General features: G+C 41.9%; 1 protein-coding gene across 2 annotated transcripts in view; it reads left to right on the forward strand.

The window, feature by feature from the left end:
* rps6kc1 (ribosomal protein S6 kinase polypeptide 1) overlaps window positions 1-20,226 on the forward strand; it is a 49,411-nt gene that overhangs the window by 2,678 nt on the left and 26,507 nt on the right. Inside the window, exons 4-12 of one of the 2 annotated variants that reach the window (XM_057822464.1) lie at window positions 1,685-1,800; window positions 1,859-1,952; window positions 2,015-2,068; window positions 3,861-4,274; window positions 4,348-4,469; window positions 4,550-4,648; window positions 10,776-10,823; window positions 13,633-13,765; window positions 17,568-18,905. In XM_057822464.1, coding sequence (XP_057678447.1) covers window positions 1,685-1,800; window positions 1,859-1,952; window positions 2,015-2,068; window positions 3,861-4,274; window positions 4,348-4,469; window positions 4,550-4,648; window positions 10,776-10,823; window positions 13,633-13,765; window positions 17,568-18,905 — 2,418 coding nt within the window. Of the gene's footprint in view, window positions 1-1,684; window positions 1,801-1,858; window positions 1,953-2,014; window positions 2,069-3,860; window positions 4,275-4,347; window positions 4,473-4,549; window positions 4,649-10,775; window positions 10,824-13,632; window positions 13,766-17,567; window positions 18,906-20,226 lie in introns of both variants that reach the window. The other variant, XM_057822463.1, reaches the window with a different exon arrangement.

Here is a 20,226-nt window from a genome sequence, read left to right on the forward strand (position 1 = left end):
TTTTTTTTCCCCCTGATCATTCTCCACGTTTCTCACGCGTCTTCACAAGATCCCTCCAACATCAGTTTCCTGACTATTTTTCTTCACTTCCTTTCTTGGCCCGAGATGAGTTCTTACCAAATGCGCTACTGCCCTCCAGTGGGCATTTTCATTGCTTTAAAATGGGTTTTGAGCATTGTGCATTGCAGTTTAGTTGCATCAGAACCTAGAGATGCCTCTTGTAAAAAAAAAAAAAAAAAAACGTAAAAGACAATACGTTTTTGGGACACTGAAACAATTAAAAATAGAACGAATTTATGTTTTTGGGAGCAAATGAGTTAAGTGTAATCCAGCAAATTATGTCACTAACTTTTAATTGTTTATTAATTACAAATAAAACAAGTACGCAAATTAAGAATACATAAAAAAAACATATTAGCTCAAACAAAAATTTACCTTATGGTGATTGTAACAGGGAGCAACTGGATTCATCCTTGTTAAATGAGTTATGTCATATTCCCTGTTGTCACTGGAGGGCAGTATATCCACCCAAATCAATAAAACTAAATGCAAACACTTTCAGAACAATCCATTACAACGCCACTCTAATTAAACGAATCCTCAAACCAGCAAAATGTGATTCAAAGCTTTTTTTGTAATTGAATCACTCGGGTTAATCGATCTTTAGCAGCACTACACAATAAAAGTTTTTGATCCCCCCGATAGCAACGATTATAGTGCTGCAACAATTAATCCATTAACTCGAGTAATTCGATTAGAAAAATGATTCGAATTAAATTTTGCTGCTTCGAGTATTTGTTTAATTAAAATGGGGTTGTAATGGTTTCTTTTGAAAGTGTTTGCTTCTAGTTTTATTGATTTGGGTGGATACACTGCCCTCTCGTGGCAACAGTGAGTCTGACATAACTAATTTCACATGGCTGAATCCAGCTGCTCCCTGTTAAAACCAACATAAGCTATTTTTTGTTTGAGCTACTGTTTTTGTTAATGCAATTTTATAGCTATATTTAGCCATTTTTTGTTGAAACATGTGTTTGAACCATTTGTTAAGAGCATTGTTAAAAAAAAACAAAAAAAAAACGTTAGCATTTTATAGCATTTAAGCTAGCGGACTTTTGCTATGTATGTTAGCCAATTGTTCGTTTTTTATACTTAGATCCTCATTTATTTATTTATTTTTAGGCTAGGCTAAGGTATTTTAATTTTTTATATTCCTTATCTGATTACTCAATTATTCGAACCAACTAGTTGATAGATTAATCGGCTACTAAAATAATCGATAGCTGAAGCCCTAAATTATTATATTATGGATTTTTTAATTATTATTTTGTAGTTTTTACACAATGCCTGGAACTAGAGTTGTTAGATTTTATCGGCTGCCCGATAATAACGGCTGATAAAAGCACATGGGTTTTTTATTCTCTGTTTTGGGCCAATATAGATGTACAAGGGCTGGTCACAGCTTAGCACAGCAGTTTTGCATATCAACCAATAGGTGTCTCCAAACGAAGATGCTTGGGACATGTTATTTGAGCAGACCATTTGCATTCAAGGTGCAAATCATCGGTTTGATATTGGTATCGGGTTTTTGGAGTTGGACAATATCGGGATATCGGTTAAATAGTCATTATCGGACAGCTCTACCTGTAACAATAAAAAAATAATACTGCACGTTGACGTTCAGGTCGCTTTGATGAATCGGTAATAGAGGAAAGAAGACAGTGCCTGGAGGATCTGCTGCAGTTCTCCGCGAATATTCCCGCTTTGTACAGCAGTCAGCACATCCAAGAGTTTTTTAAGGTAAGATTTCCGTGTTAGCCACAATCAAAACCGACCATTTTTGACACGTGTCGTCCAGGGAGGCGAAGTCCACGACGGGTCGGAACTCATCGGACCGTCCGAGCCTTTCTCCGACTTCCTTGCTGACAGTTTGTCAGACTGTAGCTCGGATGGTAAGAAAATGACAGGAAAGTGTGATTTGACGATCCTGACGCTAACATTTTTGTTTCTTTAGTGCAACGTGACCTCAGTTGTGCTGAAGATTTGACAATCACATCCGAGTATGGAGGTGCGTAATGTTGATATTGATCAGATTCAAATCGATTTCATGTTTGAAGTACAGTGGTACCTCTACTTTCAAACATCTTTACATACAGAATTTTCTTGCTAAGACACGCCTCAATGGGAAAATATTACTTGTTACAAAAGAAATTTCAGTACTCGCAGCTCCCAGACTTTACGGAACGTAACATGCTTATAGCTGCTCTGCCATTGCTGCTACAAACGATTATTTTCATAATCGATTAATCGGACGATTAATAAATCGATTAATCTGATAAATGTCACTTATTTCATTTGTTTTCAGCATGATGTAAGGAGCAATGAAGACAAAATGGATGACTATTTCCTTCTACTGTATTGGTTATCAAATTCATGGGCAGCTGATTTATTAATCGATTTAATCAATTAGTTGTTGCAGATTTATTAAGAAGCTAGTTTAGACAGTAAGATGTCCGTAAATTGGCAAGAAAATGAATTGTAGGGTCAGTTGCCAACGGGCTTACACTCACAAGAGATTCACACAATTACTGGGTTCTAGATCACAGAGCTGTTATGTGTAGACTCTACCCCTCCCAATCACTTAGCTTATAGACTTCCCTCCTCCCTCCACTTCTTTCCCTGATCAACAGGCCCCCCACATGGTGTCAATTGGAAATACATCTAGCAGACGATAGCACCAACATATTAATAGTTAGGATAGACGTTCAATGTATTTCTTGATGTTGTTTGTGTTTCTGTTCTTTCTTCTCTTGTTTTTCTTTTCTTCTGTTCCCCCATAAGCCCTTTGTCATAGTAAACGAGATATGTTGAATGATCACAATGGGAGTAAGTCATACTCTCAATGTGAAACATTAAAACTGTTCAGACAAACCGGACACTTAGACTTCCATCCTCCGTGTCAAACAGCTGAACAGGACAGGTTTAAAAAAAAAAAAAAAAAAGACCCTGGCCGGCACAACCCAAACTACCTGGCCAAATAACATTCACCTCAGTTTTAACCCCTTGTACTGACTCAATTTTAAAAGCTGGAAAAAGGCTTCGAAACCCAAGTTGACAATTTGTTCTAAGTCGAAAGCAAGGCAAAACGGCAAATAGACCCAGACGAGGAGGAAGGCTGGATCCAGGCTCAACAAATCACAGGTCAACAAAAGATTCCCGAGAAAACAGCGCTAGCTAAAGAATTCAGTCTTTTGAAGGCTCTGGTGAGGCGGGCTGTGGCCCGGAAGAAGGATGTGTTCGGGTGTTGTTCAGGGTAATTATCTGTTTGCAGATTGGGCTGCGAAGTTTGTGCGTCACTGTTGCCGAAGCAACCAGAGTTGGCGATTTTGTCAGCCTCAGCGCCAAAGGAGCCCTCAGTGTTCAAATTTTGGTCGTGGAGTCTTCTTGCTGTCAGCCGTTCCTTGTGGCAAGACAGGTTGTCCCGCCGTTGTTCTGGACTGTCCATTTTTGGCCCCCAGAAGAGCTGATGGCGGGATTTGATGGTCTAGATGTGAGCTTGTAGATGTCTTGGCCATCACCTGCTTGTCTCGCTCCGTCAACGTCAATCTCACTCAGTCAGCTGCATTACGCGCATGTTGGGCATCCGTCGTCAGCAGGCATCCTTATCTGCCTGTTTTCTTGGTGCTGCAAATTCTAATCACTCCAACTCCACTCATACTTCTATTATATTCTACTGTGTTCCTTAAACTATGGTTTAAATCCTATTTATTTTATATTAGGTGTGTTAGTGGAATACAGTCAAACCGCAAATGTGGGAGAGGATACTATTACTTTACCTACCGTATTTGTCTTTCCTCCAGGGCCGTTCAGCGACAGCAGCGACTTGAACTCCCTGGCTGTGGATACCGACTCTTTAACCGGGCTAGACGATGGCATGGCCTCGGGTCGTGCCTCCCCGAATCAGCCGCACGGGGGAGCCGCCAGTGTTAGCAGCAGCAGCAGTAGTCCTCGCTTGCCCTCCCTGCATGACCATCGTCGCACCCCGTCGCCCGCTTTCGGTTCCCCCTCCCCGAAGCCCGAGGTCAGCCGGCCCGGCCGCGTGTCGCTGTTCTCCAAGAAAAGCGGCAATCGCAAGGAGAAGCTGAAGGCAGACTACCTGGATAAAGCCGGCGAGCTAATCCGAGTGGCTGCGCTGAAAGAGAAGGAGCAGGACTACCAAGCGGCGTTTTCCTTCTATAGCAGCGGCGTAGACCTGTTGCTTCAAGGTGTTCAAGGTCAGGCTGACTAATCAATTCCTTGACTCCTTGTAGTATTCGTCACAAACTAAAATAAAACATCAAAATGCAGGCGAGTCCAGTCCCACGCGACGAGAGGCAGTGAAGAAGAAGACCGCCGAGTACTTAATGCGAGCAGAGCAAATATCCAGCCAACATCTAAGCAGCAGCATGGGTCAAGGGTCAGCGCAAACAGTGGTGAGATGAAGCCAAATATATCTGTTTTATTTGTAATCTTTTTTCCTAAACAGAAGGATCTTTGTGTTCGTTTTCAGGTGTTGGGTGCGCAGTGCTGTGCATCAACCAGCAGAGGGAACCAGCAAAGTCTTTCCGATGATCTCAACGCTTATAGGGTGTTGGGTATCATTGATAAGGTCAGTTTAGTGTTTTGTTGTGCTCAAGATGATGACTGACAACTTGACTAAAACTTCACGAATCGCTAAGATTAAGACAAGATCAAGATTTAGGAGTCGAAACTGAGACTGAGGCTCGGTTCAGACCGCAGGCCTTAATGCACAAACCTGATTTTTTTCGTGTTTTTCCGACTCGAGTGAGACATTAAGTTGACGGTTTGAAAGAGACAAGTCTTATAGAAGTGGACCATTACAAATCCGATGTGGGTCACTTTTCTTATGTCGTTTAAATCCGATCTAGGCCACATTTTTCCAGAATGTGGCGGCGGTCTGAACTGTCAAGTCTCCGAAATCGGAATTCATGCAGCAATTACGTCGGCAAAACGCGAGAGCAGCAGGCAAGACGATCTAGCTGTTCATTTGCGTTAGCACTAGGGCTGCAGCTATCGAATATTTTAGTAATCGAGTAATAGACTGAAAATTCTATCGATTAATCGAGTAATCGGATAAAACAAATATATTTTTAGGTGAAGAGCAATTATAAATATACATGAGAAAACAAGACATTTCATCTAATCTTGAACCATTTTCAGTCAATCGTTGTCTTTATTTTCGATGTATATTGTTGAAAACAGCCAACAATTGCATCTCAGATGTAACTAGAATTAAAAAAAAAAAAAAGACTAATTCACTGCTTTCACTCAAAAAACTTTTAGATCTTATTAAAAAAAAATATATATATATATCTTACCTAAAAATGCCGTTACGCTTGATAACACACATCACTTAAAAGTTAGGATTTTTTCCCCATGTGTTTCAATTGAATTTCTCTTTGTGTCAAGCCATTTTTAAGTTCTAGTTAAGTTTTAAGTTAGTCTAAACTGTAAGTCCTGATAGGATTTTGAGTTTTTGCAGTGTTCAAAATAAATGTATGATACAGGCTGTATTGGAGCACATTAGGAACCTTATCTAGCAATGACTACTGAGCTAAAATTGATAGTTAGCATGATTAAGTTTTTATTTTACACCCTCATCACTCCACAATGCTATGTTATGTTAAAGCCTGTATGTAAGACACGTTAGCCACGCATCGACAGTGGTCATAATTAATTGAAACCTAGCCCTCCGCAGGGCTAACGTTACGTGAGCTAGTAGCGACAGTAACGTTAATCTTATTTATTAGCGCTCTTTATTAGCGCTTAGTGCTCTACTGCTTTAAGATGGCGACTGTTTACTAACGCTGCCCAGACGCAGCCGAGTCTGTCAATGTGCATCTAGTTCAACATACATGTGATCTCTATGAGACGCATCAGACGCTACCTGTACCAACGTAGCATCGTGCGGGCTAGTATTTAGCAACGTCGGCGTCGTTTGTGGTGGCTGTCGGCTGCAGTAAGTTTTTTTTTTTTCCTTCTTCCTCTCAGCACGTGACAGCGCGTTGTCCCGCATTAAAAGTAGTCCGAGCAAAACGTTATGCTTAGAGCTGTCAAAATAAACGATTACTCGAGGTGAATAAAATTACTCGGATCAGTTTTTAAACTCGAGTTACTCGAGTTGCTCGAGTACTCGTTTCAGCTCTAGTTAGCACCTAGCTTGAACTCGGCTTTTACGCACGAGGCGGGCTTGATCACACTCATTTCTACTCACGTGCAAAACTATCACGTCTGATGGGATTCACACATGACTAGGTCCAATCCTCAAGAAGAGAAACTCTGTCAGGATTAGCGATCAGGCGGCATAGAATAGGATGCCAACATATCCACACTCACAAAGGATTCTCACAAATACTGGGTTCTACACCTCACATGGCTGATTTGTGTAGACTTCACCCTTCCCAGTCACTTATCGTTCTGACCCCCCCCCCCCCCCCCCCCACACACACACTTTCTTCTTGGTCATCAGGCTCCCCACACGGTGTCAGCCAGAAATACAAGTAGCTAACGGTAGCGCCAACATATTCATAGTTAGTGTAGGCCATGGGTGTCCAAACCTGTCCTCTAGGGCCGCTGTGGGTCCTGGTTTTTGTTACTACCAATCGAGCACAGACAGTTTAACCAATGAAGTTTGTGCTAAGACAAGCAGCACCTGACTGCAGTCAACTGATTACACTTGTGAGACACCAGATTGGTGAAAAGATGTCGTCTTGTTTAGTAGGAATGAAATCCAGCACCCACTGCCGCCCTATGTGGAATAGTTTGGACACCACTGGTGTAGGCATTCAATGTATTCTCTGTCTCAAAAAGTGAGATTTTCGCCTGTCCTTGATCGGTGCCATCCCTCCCAGTCAAAATGGATTGAATTTTGATCGCCGTCAATGGCAGCTAATGAATTAATGATGATATCTAATATTGAGAAACCTAATGTCACGGGTCGCGGGCAGGTAGGTGGCGATGAACTCAAAAAACGTTTTAATAATTACTAACAAAAACACAAAGTACAACCAAAAGGACTGTGGATCAAAAATGCAATGTTCAAACAAAACTTACTTAATCGGAGGGACTGGTACACGAGGGCTTGGACAGGACTCTAAATTGACATTGACAATGACGCATCAAGGAGTGAAAAGAAACTGGGAGCTTATATACACACACGCTGACAAGGGGTAACGAGACAACGAGGAACAGCTGGGTGACACAGGAGGATGCAGTTGGAGGATACAGTAGGAGCAGGCACAACAGGTGAAATCAATAGGCAATCACAGGGACACACTAGGAGGGAGCCAACACAAAACCTAACACCTAATATATAATGTCTGTATAACATATAAAATTTACACTGAAACTTTCTAAGGTGAGTTTAGTCATCAATCATTTAGACAATATCCCCCCACAAAATCTTTTGTACATTACTTACTATTCCTCTAGAGGGCGTCCTATCTCATTTTGACACTGCCAGAAACATGTGATTGAGGTGAACAATTACCCGCGCCTTCGCAAAACACTTTATCCACGCGAGCGCCGTTTATTAGGTGAATCATGTCCCGATAAATCCGGACGCGCCGTCCTCGTGTTAACTCTCCTCCTTCCCCCATCTTTCCACAGCAATAAAACAGAAGATTTACTTGATAATATAGTAGAGAGAAACACGCATGTGTGCGTACGCGTTTAGCAGCAGTTATGACTACCACCAAGGTCAGTTTGGGTTGCCGGTTCTGTCAGCCAGCTGCCGCCGAAGCAACCTCACCGCTCAGCCATGAAATGACTTGGCAAGCGGCAGGGAGCGCCACACAACACTGAATCAATGACGCTCATCCCGCACGAAGGAGAATGTCGACAAAACCGGCGCAAACGTGCGCAAGTTTAGCAGTCCATCATTTTAAAAGCAGCTTGACAAAATGGCGGCCAAATTTCCTCCTTGTCTCATCCTTCCGCCTTTCACTTTTAATGGGGACAGAGGAGACAGATGGAGAGAGCTCCTCACCCTTCTGCCCCGCTACACTTCCACCCCCTCCCTGATGTTTGTGTCTTAATTATATTAGCGCCCTGGCTAGCGCCACTGCTCTGTTTACTCACATCTCCATTCATATCCATTTAGCCTGCACCTGTTTGGTTCCAGCCAGGGTCACACGGAGAGAACGTAGGCTCTACACTCACACACACGTATGGACTCACTCACCGGGTCGCGCACATATGTTCGAGATGTCCCCGGAGAGGGGATGATGGAGCATGAGAGTGATGATGATGTTAGCGGGCGGAAAAAAATGCACACAAAAAAAAAAAACATGAAGATATCAGGGAAAAGGAGCGGCAGGAGTGAAGTCCCGCCGTCTTTTTAGATGGTGATGCTAGAGAGAGATGAAGGTCGAGATTAAAGGATGGCGTCGGTGACATCTGCTCGGTAATTGAAACAGTTGACACATACGAAAAAAATAATTGAATCAAAAAGAGTGCCGTGTCGTAAATCCTACCGTATACCATATTTTTAGGACTATAAATCGCAGTTTGTTTTTTTTTTTCATAATTTGGCCGGGGGTTCGACTCCAGAGCGACCTATGTGTAATAGTATAAAAACATTATTACAGTACTTTTCAGATAGTGGGGCGCAGAGCGACACGGAGGGTGGCGCATGTGACCTCGGGGAATACTTTTTTGCCGTACTTAACTAAAGTGTAATTACACATCCACTCAATGGGTGGCAGTGGCGCTCATTTCATGGCTCTCATTTTCAGAGTGCACAGTATTTTTGAACCAAACAAGAGCACACAGCAAAGAGCGCTGGAGATATGAGATAAGATGAGGAAATATGACCAAGCGTTTGGCTTTTGGCTTCGACTTTTAATACAGTGGGAGACGAAAAAATACTAGTGTGTTTACTATTTCTAAAAACGTTTACAGCGGACAGCAGGAAGCCAAATCAATTAAAGCAACATTTTGTACCTTCTCAGTTTGGTCGATTTTAGCGACGCCGGTGGACAAAAGCGGTAGTGTTTTGCCTTAAGGAAGATTGCGTTTCCCATGAGGGTCTAGCGCACACCTGCACAGTGTCGTAAAATCGTCAATCAATCAAAAGTCAATCTCCCGTTCGCCTGGCAGATGGATTAAACAACATTTCTGTTTCCAGCAGCTGTGTCTAAGATGAATAGTGATAAGGTAATGAATCCAGTTGGGGCTAAACACGGCTATCAACCATGTGTCCTCTAAATGTCCCTAAATGACCTGATATTACCAGGTCATGTCCCCCATATGCCCCCAAATGACCTGATATGACCGGGACATGTCCCCCAAATGTCCCCAAATGACCTGATATGACAGGAACATGTCCCCCGAATGTCCCCATAATAACCTGTTATGATGAGGACATGTCCCCCAAATGACCTGTTCTGATGAGGACATGTCCCCCAAATGTCCCCAAATGATCTGATATTACCAGGGAATGTCCCCCAAATGACCTGATATGACCAGGGCATGTCCCCCAAATGTCCTCAAATGACCTGATATGACTGGGACATGTCCCCCAAATGTCCCTAAATGACCTGGTATGACCTGGTCATGTCCCCCGAATGTCCCTATATGACCAGGGCATGTCCCCAAATGACCTGATACAACGAGGACAAGTCCCCCAAATGACCTGATATGACCAAGACATGTCCCCGAAATGTCCCTATATGAACTGATATGACCAGGGCATGTCCCCGAACTGTCCCCAAATGACCTGATATGACCAGGACATGTCCCCCAAATGACCCGATATGATCAGGACATGTCCTCAAATGGCCTGATAGGACCCGGGCATGTCCCCTGAATGTCCCCAAATGACCTGATATGACCAGGACACGTCCCCCAAATGTCCCCAAATGACCTAATATGACCAGGAAATATTGCCAAACGACATGATAGGACCAGGATGTGTCCCCCAAATGTCCCCAAATCAACAGGAAGTGACCTGATATTGTCCCCGAAATGTCCCCAAATCAACCTGGGCGGGGCTAAGATCTGTATCTCCACACAGCAAAGCCTCAGAGTAATTTCTCCAGAAATTGCAGTTTCTCGTATCTTTTATTTCTATGTTGTCACTATATCCACACAATTAATATTGTATATAAGGACGTAGCCACATCTTTTGCAAAACTATAATCATTTTAAATACACATTGCATTTTTTGTCAATGTCTATATGTATATATTTTTGGTAATACATGCACACAAGTTCAGTATTTCTTTGCAAATCTGTTCCTAAAGTTAAAAAAAAACAACAACAAAAAACATACCATGATTCTACAGCCACAAATAAGTTAAAAACAGCTGTCAGACTGAACTCAACAACATAAATATTCCGTAGCGTCATCAAAATAACCAGTTGATCAGATTTTGTCACAATCGTTTTTATTTCAACAAATAAAAAAAGTCCAATCCACCAACTACCACACTGTCCAAGATAGAAATGATAAATGTCGCGTGTCTTTGCTCAATAATTGACTTGAAACGCATTCGTTTGTGCCCATCTGGTCGGCTAATCAGCTAATAATTTCAGCTCTAATGTGCTTAAATCAGTGTTTCGTGGCTGTGACATTGCCGTGCTAAACACAGCAGGGCTTGATGGGTTAATCCCCCCTTCTCGCTGTCATTTAGGAACTTCCATTTATTAGTCAGTGACCCTCTCCTTTGGCATATGACCATCACCTGCCTATTAATGACACTCTTCCATCACAGGTTCTTTTGGTCATGGACAAGAGAACGCGAGAGATGCTGGTCGTGAAAGTAAGTGTACTGTCGTGTGTGTGTATGGCGATTCTCCTGCCTGTGAGTGTGAAGTGTGCCAGACGCCCCTGTGTGTGACCGCTGTAATTGATTCTAATGGGCCTGTCCCTGTCAGCTCCTCTGCTCTCAGGTGTGAGACGTGTGCCAGATGTCAACGCGCACAGATGACTTCACATAGATTGGCGCGGACATACGCACGCCGGGTTTATATAAACGGATATGCAGACACTTGCGGGCAATGTGAACTTGATGTGGGGGGATTCGCAAATGTTACGTTGGGGCTTGATGGTTGCAGTGACTTTGAATTGGGGCGTGGTATTAGTAGATAGTTGGAGGGGGTGGGGAGACTTATGCTGTACAACGTATATTTTTTGTTGCGTTTTAAAAGGCTGTTAATATTCAACTCAATTAAACAATTTGGGGGTTTTGGAAAATCTTTTTTTTTTTTTTCAGTGCAAGTCAACTATTTCTAAGTTTTTGCTGTTTCCGGGAGTCCACTGTAGATGATAGATTTGAAAAATTACTAAACATTTCCAGTCCAAAATTTGACTAATCCAATTGTAGGGATGTCCCGATCGCATATTTTTGTATCAGAGTACGAATCCGAGTCACCTGATTTTGAGAATCTGCTGATACCGTCCCGATCTGATGCCGAAAAATGTCCTTTTTTTTCTTTATTTGAACAAAAACTCGAAATGATGATCCGGTCACGTGATCGGAAATCGTGCCGATCGCGCCTTTTCAGAGGATTGGAATAAAAAGGATCGTGTTTTTAATTTTAAAGTGAAAGTAAAAACTCTAATGCACCTCTCGCACTCTGTCGTCAGTCACATGGTGCATTCAGGGACAGCATGCAGAACACAACCGCCACACTAGAACCTGATCGTTACATTATTATATTATTATTATTCCAGTTTGTATTAATAATTTATTTGTTTAGCTATGTGTAATTGCTATTAGTAATTGTTCCAGTAGAATTTTTAAGGATTTAGCATAGGTTTGTGGGCTGTGGAACGAATTAATTGAATTATAATGTATTCTCAGGAGAAATCCCGCTTGACATGACCATTTCGACTTACAAACCAGGTCCTGGAATGAATTAAATTCGTATGTAGCGGTACCACTGTACCTCCAAACCATTCAAACTCTCACCTTGGGATGTCCCGATTATGTAACTGGAAATCGGGCTGATGGCGCCATTTTTTCAGAGGATCGGAGGCGGGTGAAAATGATCGGGTTTTTAATTTAAAAAAGACATTTATGTTTTTCTGCTTCATGCTCGTACAGCCTCTCACTCTCCTTCCTGCTGCTTTTCTTGGTCAGCAGGCAGCTGGAGTTTACTGCTTAAAGTTAAGGATGATTGACAGGTTTGTACAATGATGTGAAAAAGTATCTTAACCTTTTGGAATTTCTCACATTTCCGCATAAAATCACCATCAAATGTGATCTGATCTTTATCAAAATCACACAGATGGAAAAACGTTTTACTAAAACCACCCAAACATTTATATGTTTGCATATTTCAATGAGGATAGCATGCAAACAATGACAGAAGGGGGGGATAAGTAAGTGAGCCCTCTGCCTAAGGAGACACCTCATCCTCACCGTGAAGCATGGTGGAGGGAGTATCATGATTTGGGGTTGTTTCGCTACCTCAGGGCCTGGACAACTTGCAATCAGCAATGGAATAATAAATTAAAAAGTTATCAGGCTATTTTGCAGGAAAACCTGAGGCCGTCTGTTAGACAGTTGAAGCTAAAAAGTGGATGGATGCTGCAACAAGACAAAGATCCAAAACACAGAAGTAAATCAACTTGAGAATGGTTTCAGAAGAATAAAATACACATACTGGAGTGGCCAAGTGAAACTCCAGACTTGAACCCCATTGAGATGCTGTGGCATGACCTAAAGACAGTGATTCATGCCAGACATAGCAGTTTTGTAGAGAAGAATGGGCCGAGATTAGTCCTGATCAATGTGCCACACTGATCTGCAGCTACAGGAAGCGTCTGCTTGAAGTTATTGCTGCCAAAGGGGTGGGGGGGGGGGGGGCGTACAAAATATTAAAAGTGATGGTTCACTTATTTTCCCCCTTCTGTCATTGTTTGCATACTATCCTCATTAAAATATGAAAACCCATAAATATTTGGGTGGTTTTAGTAAAAGCAGATGTTGTTTTTTCATCTGTGTGATTTTGACAAAGATCACATTTGATGGTCATTTTATGCTGTTATGTGAGATATTTCAAAAGTTTCAGATACTTTATCATACCACTGTAGCTTTGATCTGGCGGGTGAAGGCTCTGTAGCTCTACGATCAAAGGCACAAATGTGTCAATCATTGTTTAGTCAATCTTTGTTGAACCTAGAACTTGTTCTCGGCAGCGTTAGTGAATTTGAGTGGACTCACTCATATGAATTGTATGACTGTTATGGAGAGTGATGAAAAGTATGGCGTTAAAGATGATGCAATCATAAATTTGGGAGCGCCTACATTTTGTGCTTCTACGCCTTAAGGCCATGTCTACACCTAGCAGGGTTTTCCTTGAGCACAAACATTCAAATTCAGTTTGGCCCTGCGACCTTTTACCTCATTAAATCCAAATGTAATCACCTTTAACGTTTCGTACTACAAACATATCCTGCCATTCACACCCTAAAATGTCCACTATGATTGGCTATTGTCACGTAAATTCCCGCACGTGTTTTCATACTGATCACCAATACCAAGACACTAACAAACAACAACTAAGTATATTAAAAAAAGCATTTACATAAATGTTTTCAATCAGTTCATTTTTTTCCAACAGGGTTTGAGAAAGAGCAGCGACTGCAGCCGACTCAAACAGACGGTCATGCCTCGATGCGTTCCCTACATGGTGCAGCTAAAGAAACTGGTTGACACCGAGGACACCGTCTTCCTCTTCCTGCAGCACGCCGAGGGTGAGACGCTTCATCTTTTACGCTCGTCTTCATGTGCCCTTGTCCGGGACAGATGTTTGATGGAGATGGGTGTGTGTCACAGGTCGTTATTCTGATACCAGGTGGTGCCGCGCTTCATTAGCTATGCCAACACATGAATCTTCTTACATCTCTCTCGCATTAGGAACTCTTAGAAAACTCGACATTTCCTTCTTCACACGCTGTTTTTTTTTTTTTTTTTTGTGAATGATCATGTTTCAGATCCATTGACTGCAGTAAACATCCAATCCATTTGAACTGGGAAGGTTGGCAGCAATTTCTCAATCGCTGAATAACTTCAAATAAAGTTCAGATAGTCTCATTGGTTCTTCCTAGGTATTCCTAATATTATTAACCTGGCAAGCCAGATTGATTGTTCCATAAATCCGCTATGAATATATTCCACATATCAATCTGGGAAAGATCCAATTGAGTCCTGTTTCATGACACTATCGTGGGCCTTACTGAATGCTTATGTTATTTGGTGTCATCCGGCAAATTATGTCACTAACAACATTTATGTCCAGCTTGGATCGTTTACATCCACTCAAAAGTGAGATAATTTGCCGGATAACACTAAACTACATCTTTTATAAGCATTCATAAATGCTCATGACAGTGTCATGTCATAATTATGATTGTCTAATGACAGTCTTATGGCTTCACTATCAAATTAAGTGATACCAAATACCATAACTAGCAATTAATGAAACAACTGGAACAGTAACTGTAGAAATAATTAGCACAGATCATGAAATTTGATTGTTATTTACATCTGTTACGCTGCAGTGCATGCTAGGAGGCATGTTGGACAACAACAGCGTTGACAGCAGGTGGCAACAGAGGTTGACTGTCTCCCCCAAGGGAGCAGTGATTGCCAAATGAAGCTTCTTGAAGCAATGAAGCTTTGCAGCCAATTGGTTCAAAGCTTCATGGTGGTTCATTTGGTCTTATGACTGTTCTATGATGCCGCTTTCAGATTAAGTGTTACTGGTTAATATCTTTTGCTGTAAATATCCCATAATACAGTGAAGACAGCTGTGGTTTATAGTCCAGGGCAACTTTTCTCTGAACAAATGCCGGTTTCATGCCAAAGTTGGTGGGTAGCGGCTTATAGTCAGGTGCGCCTTATAGTGCGAAAATTACAGAATGTACAAAAAATGCTTTGCATTCCTCTATAGTATTCAATAGAGGTGTGCAAAATTTCCGATTCTTAGATTATTCGCGATTCGGCCGTGGAAGATTCGAGAACGATTCACAAACATCCAAATTCCGATTATTGAAATATGCGAAGTAAAGCGGAAGTACACAACACTCAGCGCGCCGCGCGGTCTTCGGGATGGAACGGAGCGAGAGTAGCTAAACATCATGCTTCCCATTACCCGGCCCCTCGGGTAATGCCAATGCTCAACTCACGGCTCTAGCTCAACTCATGCAACGAGATAAAAAAACACAACAACATACCTGACTGCTGCCGAAAAGCTGCTACAAGTACCTCCATATAGTGTTACGGTGGATATCATTTATATAGGACTAGATGCAATATAGATTTGGTAGTGTTAACAGCACATCTACAAAAAGCTAGATGCGGGCGTTATAAACTGCCGCCATCTTAAAGCAGTACACTTCCCTGCAAGGCTGTTGTAGCGAACCTTCCAAGCAAACCTAATTAACTTTTTATCTAAAATACTCCTAAATCGGTAAAATACTGACTTGAATATATCTTTAAAATAGTTTTAAAACTTTCACATGTCGAAAGTAGACAAAAGGGAAATTATGGAATAATGGGAGCAATTTTAACAAATTTAACGGTTGATTCACAACATTAAATTAATTGAATGTAGTTTAAAGCTGCTGATACAGAATGGGGACTGGAGTTTTTTATTTAATGTTATTTTTGTATATTTGTTTACTGCTATATGTTAACTTGATACTGAAATAGTAGTGTGGTTTAGCCTGAGAGTATTTTTGAACAATTTTGGAACTAATGTACAAAACATTAAAAAAAAAAAAAAAAGGAGGGGGGTGCATCAATAATCGTTTTATAATCGAATCGGAGCCTCTGAATCGTAATCGTAATCGAATCGTTAGGTGCCCAGAGATTCCCAGCTCTAGTATTCAAGCAGGTAGTCTGTTCCTGGTCACGTTTGCAGTTCCCGCCTCCTTCCCAATGGTGACCAATCCACATGAAGCCACAGTATGATTGGTTCGCGAGAGAGCAAAGAACATTGTTTCTCGACAAGAAAAGCTTTTTGTGTGATTCTTTCTTCTTCTGTTATTGAGTAAATTAAGTGTAGTTCTGTAAAAAAAAAAAACGTCAGAAATTATATGACTGAATGCCTTTGTCATTGCCCACATGATGCTGCGGTGGTAGGGTCCAATGTGTCTCATAGATATCACGTTATATAGAACTAGATGCGAAATGACAGACTCGGCGGTGTTAGCACATGTACATAGAACAAGATGCAAAATGGCAGACTCGGCAGCGTTGGTAAACAGCCGCCATCTTTAAGCAGTAGACTTCTCAGGAAGGCTCTCTTTGGATGAAAATAATTATTAGTTGTAGTTTAGTAATTTCAAAATGTGTTCGTCTTATCTAGTTTTAGTCGACAATTACTCAAAATGTTTTCATTTGTAAACTTCAAAAGTTTATACCAGGGGTCCCCAAACAACGGCCCGCGGCCCGGACACGGCCCGCCTCCACATTTGGTCCGGCCCCCTGAACATTTTTTTTATTTTTTTCAATAGTGTTATTTATTTCCTGGCTTTTTTCTGTGAAGAACCCATAGATGTTTATTTGGTTATTATCTATTTAATTAATAGTGTTATATTATTTTTATTTTATTTACTTTTGTTCCGTAAAGAATCCAGAACGGGTTATTTGATTGTGGCTTTCTGAAAACAATACATTTTTTCATTTAGGCACTCCTGCAATCGTCACACTTTTTCTGTTACAAACTGACCCAGCGCCTCATCAGAGAAGGGAAAAGTTATGTGGCCCTCACAGGAAAAAGTTTGGGGACCCCTGGTTTATACCATCAATAAATAAATACATAAATCAAAGGTTTCCAGCAATTTCGAATGAACATTGACGGACGAACACATAATTGTAGCGTCTACAGGGACATTTTTGTGATCATGATACACACTCAGCAGGAAAACAGCAGTGCATCATTTTCTATGGATTAAACTCGCCTGGACGTCATCAACTGACTGTAAAAAAAAAACAACAAAAAAAACACGCCAAAATGCTAATGCGAACGCTATGCTAACGCTACAAGTTACATTTAGTGTGTGATGATCACTCAGCACAAACCTTTAAAGGCTAAAGCAACATGGCATATCAAGCCAAGATAAGAAAACAAAACTTAAAAAGTCTTGAGCCTGGAGACGACACCGTGAGCATTTCACATGAGTGATACGACCAAACACTGCTATGATGCGTGCTAACTACACATACAATACAAAAATGTCACACATTGTGAACTTCTAACGGAAACTATGGCAAATTTTCATCTTGTTCTCATCTCGTCAGACGAAAATTGGCATCCGGATCGTTATGTTTTAGTTTCCCAAGACATATTTTCAGCTCGTCATCATCATAAAATAATGTTCGCCAAGGAAATATTTTCGTTATTGTCATCTTTGACGAAAAATACAATGGCTATGATATTATGATACATAGCAAATTATCTCTGCTAGCCCTCCCAGTCGAAATGGATTGGATGACAATAGCTGTCAATGGCACTGAAACATGATCATTTATTGTATGATTGGTCTGCAGGTGGAAAGCTGTGGTCTCACATTGCAAAATACCTGCGGAATTCCACTCCGGAAGAGACTTTTGATATCCCTTTCATCCAAAAGAGCCATAAAGCAGCCGTACACTCGCCCCAATTTGCCACGCCCGATTTGGACTCTGCAAGCTCCGACCCCGTTACTGGTTCTCCGGTGCGTTTACCAAACAAGGACGTAAAAAAGCTACCCACCTCGCCTTGTATGAGTAAACTCTCCACCCGGTTTACCAAAACGGTCACACCACACTTAGACTCAGGCGCCACCTCTGAAGAGGAGTGCACCAACAGTTATTTAACGCTTTGCAACGAATACGAGCAAGATAAAGTGGAACCGGACGCTCTGGAAGAAGACGAAGCGAGAAGCGAGGAAGTGTCGCTGGACGCGCCGACGGCTTCCTCGCTTCTGAGCAACGACAGCCTTTTCGACGATCGCGGCGAAGGGCCGCACCCGCTGTCTCCGGATCAATCCAAACACACGCTAATGGAGTTTTTCCGCATCGACAGCAAAGACAGCGCGAGCGAGGTGACTTGCTTAGACTGGGCAGATCAACAGCAGCCGCCCGACTTTCTGACATCCGACGTCGTCGAAGACCTTCCGGAGCTGGCTCTGGAGGTCAAAGGTCACAGTGCACACCTTTGGGGCTTAGATTACAGCGATAAAGACTCCAACGAGTCAGTGCCGGTCATTTCTTTTAAAGAGGCGGTCGATGAGGATGAGGGTCACCCGCCGGACCTTTTGGTCAACCTGCCTTTAATGAACGCGGCCGTGGAATCTAAACGAGAGGAATTGGAAACGTCCGCGCCGCGTGCAGGCCTTGAGGTCGCGACTTCGCCTCAAAGGTCCATCAAGCCGGATGTTTTACTGCTTCCTAGCCAGCCGGAGCCTGAAGAGCAGCAACCTTCGTCTTTGTGTGAATCTTCAGACGCCTTGACCTCACTGTGGGATGACTACAGCTTGACTTTTGGACAAAAAGACAGCGAACCAGATGAACTTTCAAGCCAAAATAATGACTCTTTGCTGGATCCGAGCCTAACAGAGGCAGCTTCACTTAATGAAAAAGCAATTCACACAGACGGAAAAGCGAACATTGAACCTCAGGCTCGTGAGAAATCACCAGTTACGCCCAACAGAGTTGAACTAGACGAAGTGTCGCGGCTGTTTTCAGAGCTGGATGAGTTGTCGCTCGCCGTATCGCACGCTCGGATTCCGGAGGCGTTTGTTCGATGTTGGGCCGTAGAGATGGTGACGGCGCTGGATTGTCTGCACCGGGAGGGCATCGTTTGTCGGGACCTCAATCCTAGTAACATCTTGCTCGATCGACAAGGTGAGATTGCAAGTATTGTGATAGTGTAAATTGAGGGTGTAACGGTACATGTATTCGTATTGAACCGTTTCGGTACTTGGTGCTCGGTTTGGAACGGAGGCGTACCGAACGAGTTTCTGACGTAATGTAACCTTTACTTTTCGAGGCTGTGAGTTGATCGGGTTACAGTTTCTTTGTGTTGATTATATTTAATTCATCTTCTCTACTATAATGAGGACCAACACGGAAGGACAGTAAGAAACGTCAACGGCGCGACAACGTGGCCGCCGCGAGAACGCAGTGAAACACGTCCGTTAAAGTCAATCAGCCAATACACACCGGTTGCAGTGCGGCCGCGCGTTAGACGCGTACCAGAAGCGGCTCAACGCGATGCACGCTAAAAGAACGGCAGAGTTTATTATTTGACGCGAGACGCGGCCCTCCTGCGTCAATACTACTAGCTAGCAGACCGGAAGTCACTCGTGTAAAAATACGGTGGATCCGGTCGGTTTTCAAACTAATATGCAATCGTAACCCACTTTTTGAGTCCATCAGATCTCTTGAGTGGTAGATCGGGGCACAGTTGACTTGTCTTTGTTGATTTACTGCTGTCTTCTCTGCTATAATAATAACCAACACGGCCCCGTGTTCAATACAAAACCCTTCTACCACAACAAAACAAGTAGGAACTAATATTCACATAGGAACTAAAGTTATACAACATGAAATATACAATATAAATGAATACTACATCACATTTGTAAAATATAAACCAATAATAAAATGAATAATAGTCCATTTAAATAAAATGAAATGAGCTAAAACACCTGTAATTAAATAAGAATGATACAGATCCTGGTTACACAATTAAATTTATTAATTTCTGTATAGCGCTTTAACTTGAGAAAATCCACCAATAAAGCTTTTGAAAACCGTTCATAAGGAGAAAAAAAATGATTCATTGAGGCATTTCATTTGTAAAATACATGTTAAGATTTTTGTCTTTGGGATTGCTTTTCTCGTTAGCACAGGACTTCTTTTTTCATCTTTCTTTCAGAAAGAAAGCTGACCAATACGCGGGGTCTGAAAGGCAAATTGTTGTTGGATTATTATCTTTAAATATCCGCTACTTTTTGAGCAGAATTCTAGCTTTGTATAAGCTACTGTTCCTATTGTTGAAAGCACAAAAGTGTGGAATAAACACCTAGCACATTTATATTTTGCATTTTGTTTTCTTACTATACCGAAAATAAACCGAACTGTGACCTCAAAACCAAGGTACGTACCGAACCGAGATTTGTGTGTACCGTTACACCCCTAGTGTAAATATATTTTAACAATA

Source organism: Corythoichthys intestinalis, chromosome 19 (assembly GCF_030265065.1).
Source record: "Corythoichthys intestinalis isolate RoL2023-P3 chromosome 19, ASM3026506v1, whole genome shotgun sequence".
Classification (NCBI taxonomy): Eukaryota; Metazoa; Chordata; class Actinopteri; order Syngnathiformes; family Syngnathidae; genus Corythoichthys; species Corythoichthys intestinalis.